This window comes from Pelophylax lessonae (genome assembly GCF_965119305.1).
Source record: "Pelophylax lessonae genome assembly, chromosome: 12".
Lineage (NCBI taxonomy): Eukaryota > Metazoa > Chordata > Amphibia > Anura > Ranidae > Pelophylax > Pelophylax lessonae.
The window spans coordinates 24778853-24798287 of record NC_138779.1 but is presented as its reverse complement, the minus strand read 5'-3'; the positions used below and the strand labels follow the sequence as shown (position 1 = coordinate 24798287).

General features: G+C 45.7%; 1 protein-coding gene across 1 annotated transcript in view; it reads left to right on the top strand.

Annotated features, from left to right (window-relative positions):
- UBE4B (ubiquitination factor E4B) overlaps positions 1 to 19435 on the top strand; it is a 148224-nt gene that overhangs the window by 68700 nt on the left and 60089 nt on the right. The window contains exons 3-7 of the mRNA XM_082273634.1: positions 4233 to 4368; positions 10001 to 10088; positions 12659 to 12803; positions 13018 to 13243; positions 18950 to 19324. Coding sequence (XP_082129760.1) covers positions 4233 to 4368; positions 10001 to 10088; positions 12659 to 12803; positions 13018 to 13243; positions 18950 to 19324 — 970 coding nt within the window. The remainder of the gene's footprint in view (positions 1 to 4232; positions 4369 to 10000; positions 10089 to 12658; positions 12804 to 13017; positions 13244 to 18949; positions 19325 to 19435) is intronic.

Below are 19435 nucleotides of genomic sequence, written 5' to 3'. Positions count from 1 at the left end.
CACAGCACAGTGATCAGGTCATCACTACTCTTACAATGTATTATCTTGGCTTGCTAATTTGGTGCACACAAAGCAAGTTTTTATCCTTTGTGGCTTTTGAGTAATATAGATAAATGAGTTTTTGCACCCAGAATTCAGCTTTAAGTGCTAAAACATTTATTCTGTAAAGCAGTCTTTCGATCCCAACTGTCTTTCGATCCCAACATCCTATCTAGACAACACAGTAGTGCCAGGATTACACATGCGACAATGCTTGCCATCCCTCTGAAAAGCATTCTACAGTGGATCGCTTTTTGTAGGTGTTGGACAAGTGGATGCATGCACAAGAATTGTCAGACTGGCTTGGCAATCAAAATGGCCAAAGATGCAGCACCCAGGAGACGACCCGGTGAAGAGATGCAGCACCCAGGAGACGACCCGGTGAAGAGATGCAGCACCCAGGAGACGACCCGGTGAAGAGATGCAGCACCCAGAAGACGACCCGGTGAAGAGATGCAGCACCCAGAAGACGACCCGGTGAAGAGATGCAGCACCCAGAAGACGACCCGGTGAAGAGATGCAGCACCCAGAAGACGACCCGGTGAAGAGGTTCAGCACCCAGAAGACGACCCGGTGAAGAGGTTCAGCACCCAGAAGACGACCCGGTGAAGAGGTTCAGCACCCAGAAGACGACCCGGTGAAGAGGTTCAGCACCCAGAAGACGACCCGGTGAAGAGGTTCAGCACCCAGAAGACGACCCGGTGAAGAGGTTCAGCACCCAGAAGACGACCCGGTGAAGAGGTTCAGCACCCAGAAGACGACCCGGTGAAGAGGTTCAGCACCCAGAAGACGACCCGGTGAAGAGGTTCAGCACCCAGAAGACGACCCGGTGAAGAGGTTCAGCACCCAGAAGACGACCCGGTGAAGAGGTTCAGCACCCAGAAGACGACCCGGTGAAGAGGTTCAGCACCCAGAAGACGACCCGGTGAAGAGGTTCAGCACCCAGAAGACGACCCGGTGAAGAGGTTCAGCACCCAGAAGACGACCCGGTGAAGAGGTTCAGCACCCAGAAGACGACCCGGTGAAGAGGTTCAGCACCCAGAAGACGACCCGGTGAAGAGGTTCAGCACCCAGAAGACGACCCGGTGAAGAGGTTCAGCACCCAGAAGACGACCCGGTGAAGAGGTTCAGCACCCAGAAGACGACTCGGTGAAGAGGTCGATGCCAGTGAGAGTGCAAGGGGAGGTCAGATTAAAGCTGCTTTAAGAAATACAACTTGACCTAAGACCTGCCCCAGCCTGTGACAATGAATGAGCGGCAGTTGGATGATGTCATCCCTTTGCTCCCTCTAGCTCCCAGAAAGCTCTTGCTGTTGGGCAAACAGCACTGTGCAATGCAGTATTGCCTGATTGTCTACTAGTGCTTTCCCTACTTCCCCCAGTCATAAAGATTTGCTTTGCAGGGGAATACAGGTTGCTGACAAAAGTAACTGAATCTTTTTTTTTTTATCAGCTGTGTCAGAATACATTTGTTTTTACCAGAAATTCAGCTTTTACAGTGGACATCTTTTCATGTCGGATTAGAACAGATTAAATGAACCTCACCAGCTGAGGATATCCAGTGTCTGTAGGATGGAGTTGTGCCTGCCATCATTCCAGGTTGTCGAAGCTGCAGTCATTAGGGATGTACCGATATATCGGCTGCCAAAAATAGGGTTAACGGAAGGCGCCAGTAATGGCATGCTGCATCCCATTGACTTCAGTGAAAAATTGCGTTCCGTTGGACTTGAGGGCAAAAACGCCGTCCCGTTGGACTTGAGGGCAAAAACGCTGTCCCGTTGGGCTTGTGGGCAAAAACAACCTCCCCCCCCCATCTCCATTGACTTCAATACATAAAGGCCCCTCCATTGACTTCAATACATAAATACATAAAGGCCCCTCTCCCTATTGATGTCAATGCAAGCCACATTTCTTTTTTTTTTTTCTTTATTACTGTCCGTTTTAGGTTTTCAGCCAAGTGCACCCTGAATTTTCGGTTTCGGCACCGGACCTTACATTTGGGTGCACCACTAGCAGTCACTGTTGTGCTTTTCCTCTGCGGAGGTGTTAGTTCTGTGTATGTCTGCTAGTCTGTCACTGGTTACATGTGCGGGTAGGAGCCTTCCCTCTGCCCCAGTCTGTCTTTAGGGAATTGTATCTTTGGTTCTAATGAATTTATATCTATTTGAGTGGATAGTTAACAGCACTCAGGATCTTGTGTCCTCATGTGCTCTGTGGTTCACTGGGGCAAAAATATTTATTTTCCGAGTAAGGCTAGCAAGTACAGAATATCTTCAGCCAGATATAGAAAATAGCAGGGCCAATGTAGAAATGCTAAGCAAAAACAACTGTCCTTTACCCATGCCAGCCAATGAGATTGCAGCTGTCATTCTCACTCACATCAGAACACCCAGCTTCTAATGCGCTGATGAGAAGGTAAGAGATTTATTTTTTGTTGCACACAGAGGACCTCTAGCTGGCTTTTGTGTCTGAAGAAGTGAACGTTGCTTCGATAAACCCATTACGCGTCCTCTACTATAGTGGTTGTCCACTTATGTTCTAAAGAAAGGGTCTTTAAGTGACTTTGAACTTGGCATGGTTATTGATGCCAGACGGGCTGGTCTGAGTATTTAAAAAACTGCTACTCTTCTGGGATTTTCACACACAGGCATCTTTCGGGTTTACCATCTTTTCGAGTTTTTAGAGAATGGTCCGAAAAAGAGGAAATGTCCAGTGAGGGCTGTTGTGTGGAGGAAAATGCCTTGTTGATGTCAGAGGAGAATGGGCAGACTGGTTTGAGATGATAAAGGCAACAGTAACTCCTATAACCACTCGATACAACCATGGTATTTAGAATACTATCTCTTAACACACAACACATCAAATCTTGAAGCGGAAGGGCTGCAGCAGAAGACCACACTGGGTGCCACTCCTGTCAGCTAAGACCAGGAAACTGAGGCTACAATTTTATACAGAGTGATCAAAATTGAAAATAGAAGATTGGAAAAACGTTGCCTGGTCTGATGAGTCTGGATTTCAGCTGCGACATTCAGATGGGGTCAGAATTTGGCATAAACAACATGAAAGCATGGGTCCATCCTGCCTTGCATCAACAGTTCAGGCTGGTGGTGGTGGCGTAATGGTGTGGGGGATATTTTCATGGCACACTTTTGGCCCCTTAATACCAACTGAGCAGCATTTAAACACCACGGCCTACCTGAGTATTGTTGGGGACCATGTCCATCCCTTTATGACTACAGTGTCCCCATCTTCTGATGGCTCCTTCCAGCAGGATAATGCACCATGTCACAAAGCTCCAATCATCTCACCACTGGTTTCCTGAACATGTCACTGTCCTCCAATTGCCTCCACACTCACCACATCTCATCCAATAGAGCACCTTTGGGATGTGGTAGAACAGGAGATTGACCTGGTGGATGTGCAGCCGACAAATCTGCAGCAACTGCGTGATGCTATCATGTCCCTATGGAGCAAAATCTCTGAGGAATGTTTCCAACACCTTGTTGAATCTATGCCACAAAGAATGAGGGCAGTTCTGAAGGCAAAAGGGGGTCCAACCCGGTACTAGCAAGGTGTACCTTTTATAAAGTGGCCGGGGAGTGTATGTAATGCTTGAGAGGACTGTCGGAGGCTGCAGATCTAATAGAGAAAATGAGGGTCAGAGTGAGAGGCCAGGATACATTGTTGGATGGAGATATGCAGCAGAAGACGATACGAAACTGGGAAGATGTTACGTAAATTTGGTAGAGATCAATGCTATTACCCTAATGAATGTTCCCACTACAGACTGAGGTCCAAGAACCACACATCATATACCAAAGGGCCGCAGGTTGGGCACCAGGGCTCTACTTCCATCATGAATTGCATCTGATGATTACAATGTTTGATAGGACATGACATATATGAGTTTTGTGTTGGTACATAATTGTGGAGGAGTCTCTGCCTGTTAAATGCAAGCTATACACGAGCCAGGCCTGTTTGCATACATGATTAGTGATGGGGGGCTGAATTTTGGCTATAATAACGGCTTGGGAGCATTTAGGTCTGCTTATGTCCTAACAATCCTTGTATATTTTTGTGTCTAAAAGTATGATGGCACAGTTCTATGAGCAGCACTAGTCACAGGTCTGATTTTTTTTATTTTTTTTGTCTTATCTAGTAGTTTTATTGTATTTTTCTCTTATTTTTTTACAGGGGTGGCCCATCGTAGCCAGAGCAGTGAGGGGGTCAGTTCGCTCAGCAGTTCTCCATCAAACAGCCTTGAAACCCAGTCTCAGTCTCTGTCCCGGTCCCAGAGCATGGATATCGACAGCGTTGCCTGTGAGAAAAGGTAACACACTTTGCCTGTTTTTATGTGTGTAGACTTGCTGACTTCATATATTCACCTTACCTTCACTCTACCACCACTGCTTTCCGCCACCAGGAGCAAGAGAAATAACCAGTACTTGTGAGAATGGGGGACACGCTACCTTTCTATACACATTGCAGTGCGGGTGACTGGCTACTTAAATGCCCAGCATGTCACATGGGGGCTGGAGAGAGTCTGAAGTCATTTATAAACTCTGACCTGGAACTTATTCAGGGCACCTTCCCCGAACACAGCGGCTAGGAAGTAAGGCTGTGACCATACACGTTCAATTTTCCTTTAGATTTGCCAAAAAAAAACTATAATTTTAAGGTAAAACCTTAACAGCTATCAGTTGTATCCAATTAGGCAGGCCCTGTGTAGGCCCAGGCTCTATGTAGGCCCAGGCCCTTGCACTATATAGTTTAAGGTAAATCTAAAGGAAACTTTTAAAGAAGCTTGAACATGTATGGCCAGCCTTACTGGCTCTGTGCTCTACCTGTCCAACGGTCACTGGAGCGCTGGACCGTAGAGGGGACAGGGGCAGCTGGCTCAGGCTCTCACCGTCTCGCTAATCACTTCACAGCCGCCCTATAACCGTTTTATTACTACAGGGCGGCCGCTATGCGCCGGATTACGTATATTTACATGATCCCGCACTTTCAGGTAGCATGTACGCATGCTTGCGGCTTGTTCCCGCTGTGATTATGCACAGCGGGAGTCGATCCACAGCTGCCCGCGGACTCGATGGCTGCCGGCATCCGCTGATCGTTTGTTGTTACAGAGCCAGAACGACAGTCTGTGTGTAAACAAGGCAGATTGCCGTTCTGTCAGTAGGGAAGACAATGGATCCTGTGTTCCTACAAAGCAGAGACAAGGATCCATGTCTTTCCCTAGTAAAAGCACCTCCCCCACTGTACTAAAACCTCTGGCTAGGCACACAGTTAACCCTGTGATTGCTCCTGATAACCCCTTCCCTGCCAGTGTCCTTAGTACAGTGACAGTGGATATTTTTAGCACTGATCAAAAAGTCAGGGCACGTGGCTGCAGACCCCACAGGGTGGGCCACGTCCACGGTGGCCGAATCGGACTCAGGATCTGAGGAGATGGATAAGGCAGGGGCACTTTTTGCTAGCACGCAGCCCAAAAGCCGCCACCACCCTCGAAACAAAGGACTCCAGGACCGTCGTCAGTGCATCAGTGGATGGTTGGGCACTGGTGTGCCCCGCAGCCACTGAGAGGGGGTCGGGTGGGGAAATGTGCTCAAAAGGCTCCATGAGTAAATAATGGAAACCCCCACAAAAAGTGGCAAACACAGCTAAGGGACAATTCCGCCATGCTGGGAACACCACCCAGTCGCCAGCAACAGAGCACCCCACAATCCTGCAGCAGAGAGAGGGAGAACCCTACCAGACTCGCCACCACACCAGACAGGCACCGGCAGCACCAGGATAAACTGCACTGCAGGTTTGGCGTCCAGGAAACAAAGTGACTCAGGAGTCGGCACCCAGTGACAAGGAGGGGCTCCCACAGCCGAAATCGCTGCCCAGAGGCTCCTTCGTAATTGCCACCGCTGATTCCTATGCCGGACCAATGAAAATAGGTCGCCAGACTACACAAACATGGCCACCGGCCTATACAAAACATAGGCCACAACAAAATGGCGGTTCCGCTCGGGCAGGAGCCCCCACCAGGTACAGTCCCTCAGCCCAGCCCATTCAGCTCCAAAAATAAAAGCCCAAACCACCACACTACCCCAAATAGGCGGCTAGATGACCCACAGGGACTCCAAGAAGGCAGGGGGTCCTAACAGGAAGGAGGGGAACCCGGGGGTCCGACCGTCCTGGGGAGGGGCCCGCGTCCACCTCGAAACCCTCGTGGGGGGGGGGGGGGCGACGGCTACTTACCACACCGGCAACCAGGCGGGCACCGCTCCAGACAGAACCCCTCGCCATTGAAATCGAGCTGTCAGCCAGGAGTAATGCTGTGACACGCAGGCCAAGGCCTGGTGGTATGCGACCTGGCGAAGCATTTAATTCGCAGACCAGCCCCCGCCTAATGGGGCTATGTCGCGGCTAAACTAGCGCGGAGCTGGGGTCTGCGCTTGCTGGCCAGATGGGGTGACCAGTGACCACTGGGTCTAGATTATCCAGCCCATCGCCCAATCCGGCAGTTGTTTGTAGATCTCGCAGGAAAAAAAATACAGGCGAAAACAAATTTCCAGGACCTGAGATCCCAGCAAGGAACTAGGTCCTTACTCCTGACTAGGCAGAAAAAAACTGAAAAGCTAAAGCAGAGAGGGGGAGTAATACCCCCTGGGACTGCCCAAAGGCGTAGTTGAGTTCGTTCTTCTGCCTAGTGTCCTAATCCTGTAGGGGGCAGTATAACCACTGGTCAAGAATCTAAACGAAAGAGAAATTGGGGGTCAGTTCACGAAGAGATAAATACCACATGAATTTTTGCGTTTAAAATAACTCATGCGGTATTTATCTCAAAAGTAGTCAATTCACTGAAAAACATTAAAACCAAATGTGTTAAATAGTTAGGTTTTGCAATTTTTAGCTCCTAAATTTTGCGTTATTTTTGCGCAAATTTTTTTTTTTTAACAGGCTAACACTGCACCGGAAGGAACGCAGCAATATTGTAAAACTATGAAAACATTCTCTGTGTTTTTCATTTGCAAAATGAGCTCCCTCTGATGAAATGTTGCAATTTACATTCCTGAGCTTAGAGGAGAATATTTTCACACTGATACATTGTATACATCTCACTTCATGGTTAGTGCAGAGTTCCTCTAAGCCCCTCGTTCATGCTGGTGCAGCTTGACCGGTCCAAATCGCATGACCGCAATGAAGCTGTTCAAATTCATGCGATGCCAAACAATTTGAAAAAGTTCCTGCACTGCTTTTGGCAATTTCAGGCACGACTTGCGTAGACATCTGAGCATGAAGTCGCACAGATGTCAGCTAAGTCGCACCTGAGGTCTCACTGACCTGAGGCTTTTAAATTGTACCATTTTAAGTGAAGTAGCATGATTTTGAAGTCAAATTCGGTGTGAACAGGAGCGATTTTTTTTTTTTTATTTTTTTATTTTATTTATTTTTTTTACATTTTCTAAAATACCGCCAGCAAACACCAGGTGATAAATGACAAATGAGCGTGTTTTTTAAATTTTTTTAGTTAATTGACTTTAATGATTCTTGGGTATTTATCTCACTATTTTAACAAATGTGCAGTATCCATTTTACATTTAATATTTTTACTTTGATGAATTGACCCTTTTTATTATCTCATGCAATATTTCCCCCCAAAAAAAATAAAAAATAGTCACGTGACCTCTATATCGCAGTGAATTGACCCCATAGACCTGTCACTGTCCCTATTGCTGAAAAACCACATTTACATAAACACAATGTTGCCCGGGTTTACCAACACTTTATGTATCAGTAATTCTTCACACAATTAGTGCCGGTTCACATTTGTGCGATGCGGGAACGCTGCGAATATACAGCGTGTTCCCGCATTAAATCCACACCCCTGGCAGTTCACACTGCCATATGCGATACGCTGGGGGTGTCAGTTAAAAGTTAACGGCACCCTCAGATCAGATCGCATATCACAGTGCGATCTGAAAGTTTGCACAGAATCTGATCGCACTAGTGTGAACCACCATGCGATCCGATTCTGCTGCGGACTAAAAAAAGTGTCCTGTGCGTGTTTTAGTGTGATTGCGGTGCAAATGACTAGGCAGAAAAACTGTAATAAACTGTATGGCTGAATTTGCACCGCACAGAGATCGCATGTAATTTAGGAGCAGTGCGCTCCGAATTTCATGCGATCTCTGTCATCGCACAAATGTGAACCAGCACTTTTTTTAGCTTGTTTTTAAGACCCGGTTCACATATACGCGATGCGGGAACCCTGCAAATCCACTGCGGGTTCCAGAATCATTTCTACTCGCAAGCAGTTCACACTGCCAAATGAGAATCGCTGGGGGTGTCGATACAAAGTTAATGGCACCCCCAGATCGTTTTGCATATTGCAGTGCGAACTGTCAGTTCGGATATGAATCTGATCGCATAGGTGTGAACACACATGCAATGCGATTCTGCTGCGCATCCAAAAGGGTCCTGTGCATGTTGTGTCCGAATCCGATGCAAATTCTGCCATACAATCTGTATGACTGAATTTGCATCGCACAGACTTTGCATGTGATTTTCAGAGCACTGCGCTCCGAATCACATGCGATGTCTGTCATTGCTGTAGTGTGAACCTGGACTAAGACATGCTGTAGAAGACCTGCTGAGAAGCCAGGCAATTCTGTGAGCAAGCCTTTGTTAACGTTCTTTAGAGTACATCCTCCCTATGTTCCGATGGAAGCCGATCACATCCTTTTTGTAGCAAGAGTAGTGGGAGATCTCACACACGGCTCACATTCGCCGCTCCCACGTCTCAAGCCACACTGTTGGTCAATAACTGAGGTGTGCAATCTCCCTGGCCAATATTGAATTTGTGAAGCAGAGAAAGGTAGACCAGAGCTCTGACACGGGATCCCTAGATAAAGATGTAATGCACAAACTGAAGCGGACAGATGTAAAGGCACCATTTTGAGGTTTGCTATATTTATAGTTCATGTGTTCACTTTATGTTCTGGCTGGGGTTAAACTCTGCCCTATTTGACCTGAAATTGGGCTCTATGGGGGGACACCTTTTGTTAAGGGTACAATCCTTTTCTCATCCCCTGCATATTTTGTAAGTTTGCCCACTTGCAAAGAAAATTTAAGGGTCTAGAATTATCATAGCTGATAGAGACAGAAAATTAACCAAAAATCCAGAAAAAACACATGATACATTATAAATTGAGTTGCAGTTCATTGAGTAAAATTAAGTATTTGATCCCCAAGCTAAACAAGACTTAGTACTTGGTGGAGAAACCCTTGTTGGTAAGCACAGAGGTCAGACGTTTCTTGTAGTTGACCAGGTTTGCACACATCTCAGGAGGGATTTTGGTCCACTCTTCTTTACAGTTCTTCTCTAAATCCTAAGGTTTCCTGGCTGTCACTTGGCAACTCACTTTCAGCTCCCTCCATAAATTTTCTATAGGATTAAGGTCTTGAGACTGGCTAGGCCACTCCATGATGTTAATGTGCTTCTTCCTTTTTTTCCTTGGTGATATGTTTTGGGTCATTGTCATGCTGGAAGACCCATCTTCAGTGTTCTGGTTTACAATACATGGCCCCGTCCATTGGCCCCCTTAATGCGGCAAAGTCAGCCTGTCCCTTTAGCAGAGAAACAGCCCCTAAAGCACACGTGTCAAACTGTGGCGGCCCTCCAGCTGTTGCAAAACTACTAGTCCCATGAGGAATTGCAAGGATGACAGTTACAAGCAGAGGCATGATGGGAGTTGTAGTTCTGCAACAGCTGGAGGGCCATCAGTGTGACACCCCTGCTAAAGCTTCATGTTTCCACCTCCGTGCTTGACTGTAGGGATGGTGTTCTTAGTGTCATAGTCAGCATTTTCCTTCCTCCAAACGCAGCTCACAACCACTTGCTTTGGAAGTGGAAATGCCTTTGTCATTTGTTGTTTGTGTTGACATCTTGTGTTTTTTATCACCAGCATGTCCCAGGTAGATGTGGACTCAGGCATTGAAAACATGGAGGTGGACGAGAATGACCGCAGGGAGAAAAGAAGTCTGACCGATAAGGTGATTCAAAGACCGATTCTGTTTTTCTTCATATTTTGTGTGTGTATTTGTGCGTTTGTGTGAGTGGTTGAACTTGGACATCAGGTTTTTTTTTTTTTCAGTGTTATTCGCTGACAAGGCTATTAAAACCTGACGGGGATGCTGTGCTGGTAACCTAGGTGTTGTCTATTGCGGACAGGTTTTGGGTTTGGTGGTCAGTCCCAGAGAGGCTGACTAATGTCACAACTTCTGACTCAGCCAATCAGAGAAAGCTTTGTAATAATTGATAGAATGCATTGCTTGCTGTGACTGGCTGAGTCCCGCTTCTGTAGACTGATCTATGTTCCGGATGTGAGACGGGAAGAACACAGTGCTGTATACTGTGCGTTGCCACAGCTACATACAGTTTATACCACACATCCAGTGGCCTTACAGGTTAGCGAGGGACATAGTTTAGTTAAAAAGGAAGGTACTTGGCGCTGCCGATCAATAACTAGAATGGTACTATACAAATAAATAGAATAAATACGAATAGGTGGATGTGAGTATCATATACATATGTCTCTCCAAGAACTAGTTAAGTGAGATAATAAAATGCTAAATGCAATATAAAAATAAAGGAGGTACAATAAAAAATAAAAATTCACAAATGAATAACTATAATATGCATATATCCCTCAAATTGATAAACTAAAAAAGTGCAACTGTGATAAGTGCGATTGCAATTTTAAGGTGACAGTGCACCTTAAAGGAGGAGGGGTGGAAGTATCCCCAAAAGTGGCTAACAGAAGAAAATGTGCCAAGGCAGTAAATACAATAAATCACAAGAATGTCATAAATGGTGAAAGTGTTGTGAATATAATGGGGTGCGCCCCAAGTAAAGGAGAGGGGGAAAGGAAAGAAAGTCCTAAATAAAGAATCACAAATAGGTGAATATGGAGTAGCAAATTACAATAACATATGAAAAAATGACATAAACAGGTGAAGTCCAATGACACTCCTAAAAGGTGGTAGGTGTCACATCAAAGAAAGGTGGCAAGCTAAGTGAGTCAGTGTAATATAAATAAAAAGTTCATAATATGGAGAAGATGATAATCATCCGATCCCAAGAGTTCACAGGTTAAAGTGGAACTTTTTGGAGGTGACGCGTGCAGGTGAATCCTGTGTCCCCCCTAATGAATTGCGCACTCACCAGATAATGGTACCCCTACAGGGGTGACAAGCGTGGTATGTTTCAAGGGTAAGTCTCCTCAAGAGCATCAATAGGGGAGTATACACAATCTCCTTCATTCCATTAACCCTCATAACGTGGTATATAGCGGTCTTAAGTAAGGTTGGAGGGACATAGTTTGTTTGGGCCATGTAAATTATGTGAAAGCCTGGATTTCTTCTCAAACCACTTTACAACTGCACATATACTGTGGCAGGGCGGCCACTCTGCAGCAGATCACATACCTAGTAGGTAGAGCTGCATGATTAATCGTTCAAATGGGAGGGGGAGGAGAACTTCCGCTCGAGTCGCCTAGGCAGCACGAGCGGAAGTGGGGGTTGGGTACCTGTCAAAATTAGGTACCCGCTCCCCTCCCCCCCCCTAAAAAACGGCATGCCAAATGTGACATGTAAGGGGGTGAGGAGTGCTTGAAGTGGAAGTTCCTTTTTCTCCAATTGCCTTTCAGGGCAGCATCTGGAGATAGCGTAGCTCCACCCAACTTCACAGGAAACACTGCAAGCTTTAAAGTCCCTCCTCTTCCACCATGCCTTCAGTTGTTGTTTTTCCTCCGACATGGTGGAAGCGCTGCTAGGAACCAGTTGGGGGGGGGGGGGGCACGTTCTCTCCAGGTGGAGGGAGGTAGGCTTACCTCCAGGCTTCTTAGGAGACCATCCCAACACCTCTCTGAGAAGGGGAGAGGTGATCCAGAGTACCCGGCTCAGGGGAGTAAAGGCCGCGTCTGGAGTCCTGCCTGGGTGCTTAGGATCCGCAGGTTTTGAATTTGGCGGGGTGCCATTTCATTCGGCATTCCCACATGACAGTCCTGGGTCCCAGACAGCGAGTGCGTCAGTTACGGTTGGCGGGACTTCCAGTGGACTTCTTAGTCCTTTAAAGACTAAAGCTGGATACACACTATCCAACTTTTGTGGTTAGATTTCCTTCAGATTTACCTTTTCTATGTAGTGCAAGGGCCTGCCTGATTGCATACAAATGGAAAGTGTTTAGGTTTGACCTCATATTATATGGTTTTGGTAAGTCTAAAGGAAAAAGTCTTCAGAAAATCTTAGTGTGTATGGCCCATTAGCCTTTTTCTGACACTTATTGCTTACAAGTACGTAGCAGTTGACATGTCTCTAGCGTATTGGATTGACATGAGAAGAGAATTTCAGTGTTGGAGCTAGGGACACCACCACTAGATAAAGGGAGTAAAATCATCTGGACATGTCTGGCACAATGCCTAATATTTCTAGCTTTTTATTTTTTTTGGCACTGTGATTTGGTGCTCGGTATTTGTTAGGCCCTTTTTCCGTTTCTGATGCAGTGCTGCACAGATTTTGTTTTTTGGATTTACTAATAGGGAGTTTTTTCTTCTTTTTTCTAGGAACAGTCTTCAGGCTCTGAGGTGTCGGAGGAACAGTCACTGCAGCTGGTCTGCAAAATCTTCCGGGTATCTTGGAAGGACCGTGATCGGGATGTCATCTTCCTGAGAAATCTATCCACTCAGTTCAGACAGAGCCCTAAAGAAGGTATTTAGTGCCAGTCGATGCTTTATTCTCTTGATCAAGTTTAGTCTACCAACACCGTGTTAAAAAAAAATTGTTGGTCAAATACCACTGGGTATTGCATTAGTAATTCATTCTAAGATTTCCCAGTAACCTATTACATCTGGAGCACCTGAGAACCAAATAGTTAGCAGCTGAGATTGTAAAACTTTTTTTTTTTACTCTTCTTTTGCTTTAGTTTTCTCCAATTTTAAGGACTTAATTGGACAGATTTTAATGGAAGTCTTAATGATGTCCACACAATCGAAAGACGATAACCCTTTTGCTAGCCTGACAGCTACATCACAGCCAATCGCAACGACAAGACTGCCTGAAAGGACTTTGACTCTGAATTCTGGATCCAGTCTTGGCACAAGCCCTATGTTCTGTAATACAGGATCATTTGGTGCTGGCTCAGTATCCAGGCAAGTATAATCCACTCTAAATGGCAGAGAAGCAGAAATCTGTAGCAACCAATTAGATTTCATTTCTTATTTATTTGGATATAGTAAACAGAAGCTTGGTTGATATAGGCTACTTTACTGCTCACAGTACCGTTGCTCTTTGCACTTCCTTCTCCTTATAATGTTTTAACATTTTATGTATAGCCAAATCTTTTTGCTTACTTTTTTGCTCTCTGTGTACTGTTTGGGAGATTTCCCCCTCCCTCCCTGTCCCTAAAGGTTCCCCCAACTGCTGTCATCAGAACAGGTGCCCCTTTTGTTGCCAGCGGTTTAGACATTAATGGCTGTGTGTTGAGTTATTTTGAGGGGACAGCAAATTTACACTGTTATACAAGCTGTACACTCACTACTTTACATTGTAGCAAAGTGTCATTTCTTCAGTGTTGTCACATGAAAAGATAGAATAAAATATTTACAAAACTGTGAAGGGTGTACTCACTATTGTGAGATACTGTGTGTGTATGGAGATATATATATAATTTATGAACATACACTGCTCAAAAAAAATTAAGGAAAACTTTGAAAACACATCAGATCTCAATAGGGGAAAATATAATGCTGGATATCTATACTGGTATGGACTGCGTAATGTGTTAGGAACGAAAGGATGCCACATAATTTGATGGAAATTAAAATTATCACCCTACAGAGGGCTGAACTCGGAAACCTTTAAAAATAATAGTGAAAAAAATATACATTTTGCTGTAATTTCATTGCAGCAACTCAAAACTGTACTCGTTAGTTTGTATGGCCCCCCACGTGCTTGTATGCATGCCTGACCATGTCAGGGCATGCTCCTAATGAGACGACGGATAATGTCCTGAGGTATTTCCTCCCAGATCTGGACCAGGGACTGGACTGAGCTCCTGAACAGACTGAGGTGCAACCTGGTGGAGTTGGATAGAACGAAACCTAATGTCCCAGAGGTGTTCTATTGGATTTAGGTCAGGCAAGTGTGGGGGCCATTCAATGGTATCAATTCCTTCATTCTCCAGGAACTGGCTGCATACTCTCACCACATGAGGCCGGCATGGTTGTGCACCAGGAGGAACCCAGGGATCACTGCACCAGCGTAGGGTCTGACAATGGGTCCAAGGAATTAATCCCGATTCCCAGTGGCAGTCAAGGTGCCATTGTCTAGCCTGTGGGGGTCTGTGCGTCCCTCCATTGATTTGCCTCGCCAGACCATCACTGACCCACCACCAAACCGCTGAGCGATGTTACAGGCAGCATAACGTTCTCTATGGCTTCTCAAGACCCTTCCACGTCTGTCACATGTGCTCAGGGTGAACCCGCTCTCATCTTTGAAAAGCACAGGGCGCTAGAGGCGGTCCTGCCAAAATCTGGTCTTCAATGGCAAATGCCAGTTGAGCTCCACAGTGCCGGGCAGTGAGCACAGGGCCCACTAGAGGACATCAACACCCTTAGGCCACCCTCATGAAGTCTGTTTCTTTTTGTTTGGTCAGAGACATTCACATCAGTGGCCTGCTGGAGGTCCTTTTTGTAGGGCTCTGGCAGTGCTCATCCTGTTCTGGCACAAAGGAGCAGATACCGGTCCTGCTGATGTGTTTAAAGACCTTCTTTGGCCCTGTCCAGCTTTCCTAGAGTAACTGCCTGTCTCCTGGAATCTCCTCCATGCTCTTGAGACTGCTGTGAGACACAGCAAACCTTCTGGCAATGGCACGTATTGATGTGCCATCCTGGAGGAGTTGGACTGCCTGTGCAACCTCTATAGGGTCCAGGTATGGCCTCATGCTACCAGTAGTGACACTGACCCTAACCAAATGCAAAACTAGTGAAAAACAGTCAAAGAGTAGGGGGGGGGGATGTCTGTGGCCTCCACCTGTAAAACCATTCCTGTTTTGAGGGTTGTCTCGTTGTTGCCCATCTTGTGCACCTTTTGATAATTTCATTAACACCAAAGCAGCTGAAACTGATTACCAACCCCCTCCGCTACTTAACTGATCAGAACAATATCTCAGGAGTTTAATTGACTTGATGCTATACTCTGAGTAAAAAGTGTTCCTTTAATTTCTTTGAGCAGTGTATATATAATGTATGTAATAAAATCCCAGTAACTTAAAGTGGACCTTACAGTAAAATGCAAGGTCCTCTCCTATTGCTTGAGCCCCCTACCCCTTTACCAATCACCTACTATAAGACATATGGGATTTATATTTGCCTTACCTTCCATATTTCCAGGTGTAACATTGCCGTCCGTCCTTCTGGTAAAATTCCTCGGGAATGCAGAGCTGTTGAAATCTCCTGAGAATACACTCCAGTCTGTTGCAGTAGTGTCTTCTCACAACATTTCGGCTGCTTTTGTATTCTCCAGAATTTAGCCGGAAGGTACATGACGTCATCCTTGCCTAGGCACAGAAGACTGGGTGAGGTACATAAAAACCTTCTTTTTTTCCTTACAGGTACATTTTACACCTACTTAGTAGTAAATGCTTTGGGAAGGGGTCTGAACAGTATAAGCAAACCTTGCATTTTACCGCAAGGTTCACTTTAAGGTCCTGCAGAATCCTACCATACTGACTTTTAAATTTTACTGTTCTGACAGAGTGCCTGCGGGCTAAGCAGGGCTCTGTTACTAGTGCAGTGATGGTGAATCTTGGCACCCCCAGATGTTTTGGAACTTAATTTCCAGTGATGATCAACTATACTGCAGAGTGCATGAGCATCATGGGAAATGTAGTTCCAAAACATCTGGGGTGCCAAGGTTCGCCATCACTTCTCTAGTGTGACCCTAAGCAAAATAGTAAAGTTTCACCCTCTGGGTCCTTATCCAGCATAATAAAATTATGAATTGTCATAGAGCAGGAGTGATCAACGCCTTGTTAGTGCCGGTTCACACTACTCCGACTTGTCAGGCGACTTGGTAGCCTGACAAGTCGTGCTCCATTCTGTGCAATGGGAACCGTTTTAATCGGAGCGACTCAAGTCTTAGAAAAAGGTTCCTGCACTACTTTTGGCCGAAGTCGGAGCAACTTGCATTGACTTCCATTAGGTGAAGTCAGTGCAAGTCGCCCCGAAGTCGCTTTGCACGGCGACTTATTTAAGTCGCCCCGAAGTCGTGTCGCCATAGTGTGAACCGACTCTTAGTGGTCAGGAAATGGCTGCATGTTCCAGGATTTTGCTCTCTCCAAGGTAAGATAAAGGACCCAGGAAATTTTGTAAACTGAAGCGCAGCAACTGCCTAAATACACAGTTGAAAAACATATAGGTTCACTGTTTTACATGCCTGAAAATTTGTGCGCCAATCTGCACTGCACAGCCAGATGGGTGACAATTTTTCGTTCCTAGTTTTGTTTGTTTTTTTTTTCCTTTTGGTTCAGCAATTCAGCCTCCTATGTCACCTTTATGGCTTTAGCCTTTACACTGGATGATATCAGCATCATGTCCTCCATCGGTGAGCAGTGAGTTGACCTAGAATACAATAAAGCTAACCCAGGAAGCAGCAATACTGAACCAAGAAGTAGCAGAAGGATTATCCTGAATGACAGATGTCAGGATATCACAAAAGTGGCTTACAAGAGTTCTTTGCCAGCTAAACCTGTCCACATTCAGCTATTTAGCTGTTTTCTGGAGTGGCACTTAGAGTTTAAAACAATAATCCCTTCAGTGTTACAAATGTTTGTTCTAGGAATACTAAAAAGCCGAATTGTCTCTACCCTGGTACGAGTATGCAGCCTGGGAGTGTGAGAAGTGTGAACGCTACCATCCAGAGCCCTGTCACACGTGTTCTATTACATTGCAGTCTTTAAGGCCAAATTTTTTTTGTCTAGGCCAGTTCACACCAGGAATTCCACAGGTATGCATTGTGCATTCCTGTGCAATACAATTCAGGTGCAGTACGATTTTAGCCCGTTCATTTTAATGGGCTAAAATTGCACCGGACCACACCAAAAGTAGTGCATCCATTACTTTTAAAACATACAGCAACTACTGTACCATGCGATCTGGTGCATGCAAACACACTGCGTTTGGGGTGTCGTTAACATGAACACCCGCTGCAGATTGCAAGTGTAGTACATTTTGAACATTGTTGACACTGCGCGCAGATAATGCGGGTTTCCCGCACTTTGTTTGTGTGAACTGTCCCTAAGGCCTATTTCACACGTGCTTCAGCCTGTATAAATGCAGTGTGAACAGCAAGCTTTTGCAGAGCTTTCAGCAAGCTTTGAAGTCTTTAAAGTGCCTTTCAGCTCTTGTTTGAAAATGTTAAACACAGGTCTCAATGACTCGCTTTAACCAAGCTGCTTGCAGGTTTCGGGAGGTTTTAACAAGCTTTAAAAAAGCTGCTAGCAGGCTTCAGCACTACTTAAAGTGGCAAACAGTACTCCCATTAGAATCTGTATTCAACATATACAACCTAGAGAAGAATGGTGCGCCAAAAGCTTCAACAAAGCTTGCTGTTACCACTGCTCTTGCACTGCTCTGCTGAAGCCTGTGTGAAACAGACATTTGGCTATGTTCACGGTCTGGGTAACACTATATGTGCGCATTTCACACACTGCATTCAAACTGTACTGCCCTTGCGATCTGCAGCAGGTGTCAGTGCAATCTTACGGACACTCCAAACTCAGGTTGCAAACGCAATGTACTTGCCGGCACCGGATCGCATGGTACAAACTGACCATATGATCCGGTTTCCCTGCAGCTCCAAAGTTGCTGCGATTTGAGCCCATTTAAAACGAATGGGCTCAAATTGCACTGCACTGAATCATGTGAATAGAACAGGAATGTGGTGCAGTTCCTGTATGATTCACAATGCTGTCCATACTGTGAACCGAGTCTTAAGGTATAACTAAAGGTATTTTCTTTTGTTTTGGATAGAGTGGAGGGGTATTAGAATACCTGTCATTTTGTATTGTTTGTGTCCCCATGAAGGAGATTCACTCTCTCTTTGTCCTATTTACTATTAGCAAAATTAAGTGAAAGTAGAAGAAAATCCCAGATATTTGGTTGTCCCCGGAGAGTAATAGAGGAGAAATGTTCCAGTGGGGACACTAGTTCTGATGACCAGTGGGTCCCAAAAAGGGATTCCCTTAGTTTTTTGGGATTTCCGCTCACTTCCTATTGTGGCTATGGGACAGGAAGTGAAGGTAAATCTCCCTAATGGGGCACAGATGGCAAAAAATAAACCCACAGGGTTGTAACCCTCCCTTACTCTATCCAAAATAGAAAAAAAAAAATTTGCGTATAGTTCTACTTTAAGCAGCTCAGGCTGCAATACTTATATTCAATCCAGAGCTGTCCTCTGCAGTACCTCTTTTCCACCACAAGATGTTTTTAGTCTTCTGGGTTAAATGAAAGTCAGCATTGTTCAATTCAGAAAACTGTGGGCATGCTATGAGGGCAGGATATAATGGGTCTGCGCCTTGAGAGATCAGCATGGCACCCTGCATTTCAGGTGTAATGGTGCACGAGCCACACGGACATCACGTCTGCCCTATGGCCCTGTGCATCACCAAGGACTGGAGAATGTGGCCGTGGGGCATCACAGGACTTGCATGAAAACTTTGCAAAAGGAAAGTGTGTGTATATCAGATTGGTAGATAGCGTTGTGAATATTGATTGTCTTTGTAAAAGATTTTGGTTTTATGTGATTCTCACCAATTTTATTTTCTTATTCCTTGACCTTTTCTTTCCTTAATCCAGTCTTTATGGTACTAGTCCGGTTCTTGCCACCAGTCTGGCCGCTGGTGCCCGCATGGCTGCTCCTTCCACCATTCCTGTTTCTACCACCCCATCAAGCAGTGATGGGCGAGCCGTGCCCACTAGCCCACACATCACACAAAGCGGCCCATCCATAATTCACGCCTCTTCTACTCGCTATCGTCCCTACACAGTATCACCCTCAGGACCATTGCCTATTCCTTCCAATCCTCGGACAGTCAATCTTCCTATCCTGCATCTGTCACCAAGCCCACGTGCCCTTCCCAGCAGCCCTCTGGCAATACCTGGCAGTTCACCCAGACAGAGGCCTCTATTATCTCCTAGAATGTCCCCAAGACAAAGTCGGATGCCACTTAGGTATTCCCTCTGTGCCGTTTGCTCATGCATGGCCTCTTTGTATCCCTTTACATTACTGACTTCTTTGAGGAGTAAGTGTGCTATCTCCTAACCCTAAGCCTGCCCCCTGGT